Source organism: Trichechus manatus, unplaced genomic scaffold, assembly GCF_000243295.1.
Source record: "Trichechus manatus latirostris isolate Lorelei unplaced genomic scaffold, TriManLat1.0 scaffold00198, whole genome shotgun sequence".
In the NCBI taxonomy this organism is placed as follows: Eukaryota; Metazoa; Chordata; class Mammalia; order Sirenia; family Trichechidae; genus Trichechus; species Trichechus manatus.
The window spans coordinates 2,644,436-2,650,902 of record NW_004444134.1 but is presented as its reverse complement, the minus strand read 5'-3'; the positions used below and the strand labels follow the sequence as shown (position 1 = coordinate 2,650,902).

At 45.4% G+C, this 6,467-nt stretch overlaps 1 protein-coding gene across 1 annotated transcript in view; it reads left to right on the top strand.

Annotated features, from left to right (window-relative positions):
• Nucleotides 1-5,564, top strand: part of GMDS (GDP-mannose 4,6-dehydratase) — a 787,322-nt gene extending 781,758 nt beyond the window's left edge. Inside the window, exons 10-11 of the mRNA XM_004387909.2 lie at nucleotides 4,894-4,962; nucleotides 5,208-5,564. Of these exons, the coding sequence (XP_004387966.1) occupies nucleotides 4,894-4,962; nucleotides 5,208-5,270 (132 nt within the window). The 3' untranslated portion in view covers nucleotides 5,271-5,564. The remainder of the gene's footprint in view (nucleotides 1-4,893; nucleotides 4,963-5,207) is intronic.
• Nucleotides 5,565-6,467: the final 903 nt, after the last annotated feature.

Sequence of the window (6,467 nt, the reverse complement as noted above, 5' to 3'; positions counted from 1 at the left end):
ATATATACATATCAGTTTTGTCTTTCTAAAAAGAAGCATTACCCCAAGAGTAATGCTTTCCTGCTCACTTTACACTAATGTAAAGTTAGACCGAGAACCAAATTCACTGGCATTCTTTTATTCCCTTGGTACCTGAGCTACTCCTCAATTTTGCTTTTCTAAGAAAAGTAGAAGGAAAAATAAATGAATATCCAGTGCCACTCACAGTTTCATATCTTAAATTCCTGAAGATGTTTAACTGGGGTTTTCTCAGTCTTGGGTTCTCCTCACTAACATCACCTGTCTGTGCTCCTTCTCCTTATTTATAGCACTCAGGAGCTCATTTCTTTCAATATGTACATCAGAGATTTAACAACATCCTACCAAAAGGTCTCACACTCTTAAAATGTTTCTCTACCTAAGCAGATGTTTTTTGCAAAACTTACGAACAGGCCTGTTGATTGAACATGGTATCCAAAGGAAACTTGAAATAAATATTAATTAAAAGTATCCCCAGGCAACCTCAGTGAAAGATGGAGAAAGAAATAGACTGTGAACTTTGAAAAGTTACTCTACATCACACAATCTATTTAATAACATCCCCCTCCCTACACACACACAAAGATTTTAGGGAAAGTAGGCGGTGTCAAAGGGATTTAATGTGTTAAAGAATGATCAAAATATAATAAGATTGGAACTTAAAGATGTGTTGTTATCTTGCTGGAGGTGAAAAGGTACCCAAGAGATTTGAAGAAAGGGCACACAATTAGGGTAGAAGATAATAGCAGTCTCCACTTTTCTGGATTTCATGTTAACTGCTGTGGGTTCAGCAACTGGCTTAATGACTTTTCCAGGATTTGGTCTGGCCCTTTATCAGTTCACTATAACAAGAACATAAGCCAGGAAAGCCTTAGAAATTGCTGCGGCACAACATGCCCTCCCATCTTCCTACCATTTGCAACTTTGACCCCTAGGTTTGAGCTTTAGGGCCAGACAGGATAACTCTGAAAGGCCATATGAACAAGCAGTAGTCAGGGAGTCAGAGAAAAATGACTGTGCTTCGGGCATTTGGACACATACATTTTCTCTCTTTGCTCATGCTGTTTTGCTGCTGTAAAATGCTCAGTTAAACCTAACTGATTTGACAATAATAAATGACATATTGAAACCATATAGTTCACCTAAGGAATAGCAATGAAAACAGTGAAGACACCAGAAGCCAGAGCTCAGGAAATGTCATATTCACATGGAAATGCTTTAAATTTTTCTCAGGGCTTTATTGTCTCTTTTTTAAAGGAACATTCCAGACCACCCAGTGCAATAAGTCTTTTTGGAAACTACATAAAATCACCACTTTAATTCAGCATTTTGCCCCTGTTGTCATAAAATGGCCTTCAGCCTATAAGGAAAGAAAGAACTGACTGTCAAAAAAAAGAAGAGGAGAGTAAAACAGATAAACTCTTCTTTCTTGTCCTGAAGAGCTGGGCATGCCCCGTTAAGGGAACTTGTGGAAGTTCAGAGTTTTTGTAAGGGTGTTAAATGTGAAATGAATGTATTCTGTGGCCTTATTTTCTCCTCCTCAACCCCCAGTGCTCGGTGAAGTCCTGTGTCTGAAAACAGCAGTGCTTGACTTCCTTGTAAGAATACAATTTCCACCATCTGTTTTCTTTTCAGGCAGAGGAAGCCTTATTTACAGAACATGTTCTTGTCCTTCCTATCATTCCACTCATAATAAAGGAAGGGCCATAACCACATCCACTTCCACACCAGTCTCCTCTCCCCGACCCCTACCCCTATTTCCCACCCCTACCACACTTAAGTATGCCTTTTGCCTAAAACCTTGTAGACTAAACCATTTACTATATCTTTTATATAAATGACACAACAAGAAGAAGTAGAAATTCTGTCAGGAGCAGTTAAGTATAAAGCATCTGGGATGTCCTTAATCTTTCCTGAGCAGTTGATTAGGAATGAGTATACTGGTCTAGATGTTGGTTCAGTAGCAGCTGGCTGAGAGAGCCCATTTTACTTTGACAGAACCTCATCCTTCCCCTTCACAAGGTCTCTTGGTCTAATTAAATTTCAGGGAGACAGAGCCTTGGCAGCAGGTTAAAGTAAGCTGCTAGACTGGAATGTAGGAGCTGGCCTCAAAACTAAATTGTGGAGTTTAACTGGGTACGTCTCTGGTTTCAATGAAATACTTTTACAGCGTATGTTAGCAATGTTTGTTCCTACGCTTTTCAAAACCATTTTTCTTTTTCCTTCATTGTAGTTCCCTGGTTGTTTTTATATTATGAGCTACTTGTAGAAAAATACAGGAAGCATAATTACAATACAGAGCTCCCTTTCCCAAGCCTACTGAGATCATTTGAAGCCAAACTGGGTTTTAGGGTTTTGCTAACTCTAAGTTAAGAACCATGAATTGCATCCCATGAAATGCTGGTTGATTTACAGCAAGTGTTATGTGATTAAACAATAGCCATGTTTCTTCAAGCTGTGTAACTGCTATAGAATTGAGGGAGGGAGGGACGAGGACTGTGCTGCTTCACGATGCCACATTTCACAGCTCCTTCTGGGGAAAAGAAAGAATAGCTTTGTGTGACTCTAATAGAAAAGTACAGGTATTGTAGAAATATGTACAAGTTTATTTAGGGACAGGAAAAAGAAAGAAATTACTTGGTTTTCCTTGTATATTTCCATCTCCAGGTGGCACTATGTTAAATTGCTAATTATTCATTTTTGTATCCTACTTTTACTGAAGAATCTGTATATGGGCTTTTAGGGCCAGCAGAGATAACATGTTTTATTATTATTAACACTCTGGAAAGAACTTCAGTGTATTATAAAATGTAAAGCCTTTGGGAGCTTGATTTATTTTAGCCTAAAAGTAATGATGGATTTTTGAGAATGAGAATTGTTGAATGTAAGCAAACAGAAGACCTTGGAAGTAGAATCCAAGCACCCTTTGGTGTAAAAGGCTTTGCAGTGAAGGGGGCACAAAGTATGTAGTGCAAAGCAGGTAGCACCCAGCGCCCCCAACCTTTCCCACTATGCATCTGTAGCAGTGTCTTATGCAGGCCAACCCTCAGGGAAGTCCGAGAAAAATAAATGGGAAGACTTTCAACTGCAGCTTCATTATCTGTTACATTCACTTGATGTGTGTTTTAGGTTGTTCTTTAATGTTGTGTGCAGCCAAAATAGAGTGTCTTAATGTTTTCATTGATTTGATTGTCTCAAAATGGGCATGCATCAGGTATGGTTAAAGTCAGACTCTTGTCATACTACCTTCACATTCTTCCCTTTGTCTTGGGAACTCACATCTTATCACTATTTGATGAATACATTTGCATGTGGAAAAGCTAAATAATTATCTCACCCCCAACAACAGTCTATCTCAAAGTCTTTTTCTTTTTTTCTTTCTCCCATCCTTCCTTTCTTTTTTGCAACTCATCTTGAAATTCTCATCTCAATTTGCATCTAAGTCAGTGTTCAGAGAGCTGTAAAGAAATGGGCAAGTAAGTAAAGACTGAGACGCAGGATTTTCTTCTCTAGTTTTGTTTTGGCCTATGTTCCTTGGATGGAAATGAATTGCAGCCCTGGTGCGTGTGCGTTCTCCTCCTCATACGGTAGAGCTGGGAGTGACAGGCCTCTTTTTCTATATTGTGATAAAGCTCTACCAGTCGGGTAGAATGACAGATTGAGTATGAAGCAAATGCCGTCCCCAGCTGGCGTTCGCTTCAAAATTAACCTGCTCCACCACCAGAGCGGCGAGGGATCACGGAGAAAAAGGAAGGAGTGGGGAGAAGCTCCAGGGTGCTCTTGAAAGTAGTGGTTTTTCAAAATGCTAGTTGCAGCTCACCAGTGGGTGGTGAAATCAATTAAGTGGGTCGGGATCAGCATTTTCTATGGAATGGAGTAGAATAGACAATATGTAGTACCCTGAACAGTAAGTACTGTGTCGTAAAACTTTAGTTTCATTTTGTGTGGGTGTGCTGTATGGCAGTGTAAAGTGCAGTTCTTACCGTGAGTCAGAAAGCCTGCGGCGCCCTGCGCGGGTTCCATCTGGCTTCCGGGCCTAGCCGCTCTTGGATACCACCCCTGGCTAATGCAGCCGCCGGGCACCCACGCCGATGCCCACGGTAGAGAAAGGAGAGAGAGTTCCTGCCAAGACCAGGTGGCCAGACTCCGAGGCCGCGCTGTGGGAACTGCGGCCGCTGCGGAGGGAGCTCGGGGACTGGGCCGCGTGCGCGATCCGGCCATTCGCTCAGGGTCAGGCGCGCTGGCGTCAACGCTCAGAGTCGCATCTTGAGTTCCCCGTTACCCTGCGTAGCTGTAGCTGTTGACTTAGTCAAAATTAAAACATTCTGCTGTCGGAGCTGACGCTGTGTCACCGCGCGGCCCAGAGACTGCCCGGCGCAAGAACCTGACTCCCGCCCGAGGTGTCGCATTGCCGTCGGGCGAGGGGAGGGCCCTCATGGTGATTTATTTACTTCTCTTTTTGATGGAGAAGTGCAGTAATTCGAAACAGTTCTCACAGTAGCGTCCCTGACAACTTAATGTAAAAAAAAAAAAAAGTCATTAAAGCGTCCACGGGACGCGGTAGTGGGGGGCGGGGAGGAGGGAGGCTGGGAATGAGCTGGGGATTGATGGCTTTTTACGGTTTTCAAGTGGCCTGTGCAGTGTATTCTTAATGCAGCCTCTGATGATTTATGGCTCCTAGCGCCGCAGCTGAAACTGCACCGCGGGAACCCGGAGGGTCACGACTTGGGGCTTGCTGCCGCGGAGCGCCCAGGAGCGCTGGGGAGGAGAGCGGGTGTGGGCGCGGAGTTGGGGCGCCCTCCAGGGCCGGGCCCACGCCTGCGCCCGCTCAGACCTGCTCAATTAACACCCCACCCCACCCCCACCCCTGCGCAGGACTTTCTGCAGGGAGACTGCTCTAAAGCCAAGCAGAAGCTCAGCTGGCAGCCCCAAGTCACTTTTGATGTAAGTTTCTGTTTCATGGTGCGGGGTGGTGTGGGCCAGTCCTGGCAGTGGGAGCGGGGTGGCAGGGTGAGCGGGTCAGCCGCCCCAGTTCCCATTCTCCCACCCTTGAGCCGCTGCGCCCGGACGCCGGAACCCCGGGACTGTGCAAGGCACGGAGGGCGGTGTAGGCGGCCCCAGGGGGAGCGAGCGTGGGGGCTCCTGAGGCAGAAACCCTCTCACCTCCCGCCGTCTTCCCTGTGCCCCAGGAGTTGGTGCGGGAGATGGTGGATGCCGACGTGGAGCTCATGAGGAACAACCCCAACGCCTGAGGCCCTGGCGGAGCCCCACGACCCCGCCGCCTCAGGCTGGCTCTTCGGCATCGACACCGTGTGCTGCCGTCTGTGTACCCTCCCTGCCGAGTTTGTGGCAGCCGGGACGCGATGATCAGTCCTGCTTTCCCTTCGTGGAAGCCTCCTCTGAATGGTTTTGTGAAATCAAGATGATTTAATCACATATTCATTTCACTTGAAAGTATATCGTTAGACAGTTGAAATTGTGGGGCCTTCAAATTGTGTTTCTCTTTTCTTATTAAACATGATCTTTTTATGAACAGCATTAACTGAGTTGATGCTGGTGATTTCTCAGAGTTACACAAAGCAGCTATAAGGGCCCCCAAACAGACCCCCAAATTGCTGCTGAGTGAGATCACCTCCTTTTGAGAGAGCCCCTGTGCTACATCCGGCCGGGTCCTTCCCTGTGGGAAGGTGGGGACCACCTCGCCTCTGGCAGACAGTTCCTGAGACGTCCCTTTCCCTGTGTTGACAATAAGCTCCTCTACCAGCTGATGAGGAAATCTAGTCCTTGCAAAAGTGAGGCATCGGTCACACCTCTGGTGGCTATAGTTAGAACCCACCCGGAGCTTCCACCACCTCAAAAGATCGCTTGAGAAATAGAGGTGGGTTAGAAGAAGAAAGGAGACCTGGTGGTGCAGTGGTTAAGAGCTCTCCTGCTAACCAAAAGGTCCACTGTGCAAACCCATCAGTCACTGCTCAGGGGAAAGATGTGGCAGTTTGCTTCCAGAAAGATTACAGCCTTGGAAACCCTATGGGGCAGTTCTACTCTGTCCTATATGGTCACTACGAGTCAGAATCAACTCGATGGCAACAGATTTGGTTTTTCGTTGTTGTTGTTTGTTTTGTTTTGTTTGTTTTTAGAAGAAGAAACTTAAAGGTAAGTAAATATTGTTAGAACATTCCATGCCAAAGCCCCTGGGTTACCCAGCGGTCTCTGGGCCGTGCCTTTCCTTTTGGTCTAGAATTTGTCACACAGTGCTCTTCTCAGTACTAGATCGCTTTCTAAATCTAAATTTGATTTATTCAGACAACAAATTTATGTTAAGTGCCTATTATATCTAGATACTGTGTTACACCCTTGAACTGTATCAGTGATAATTAGAAATAACAGAGTTAAGGTCCAGCTTCAGATCACTGGGTCCAGTCTCACTGAGTGCATCATCTAGGCAGCCT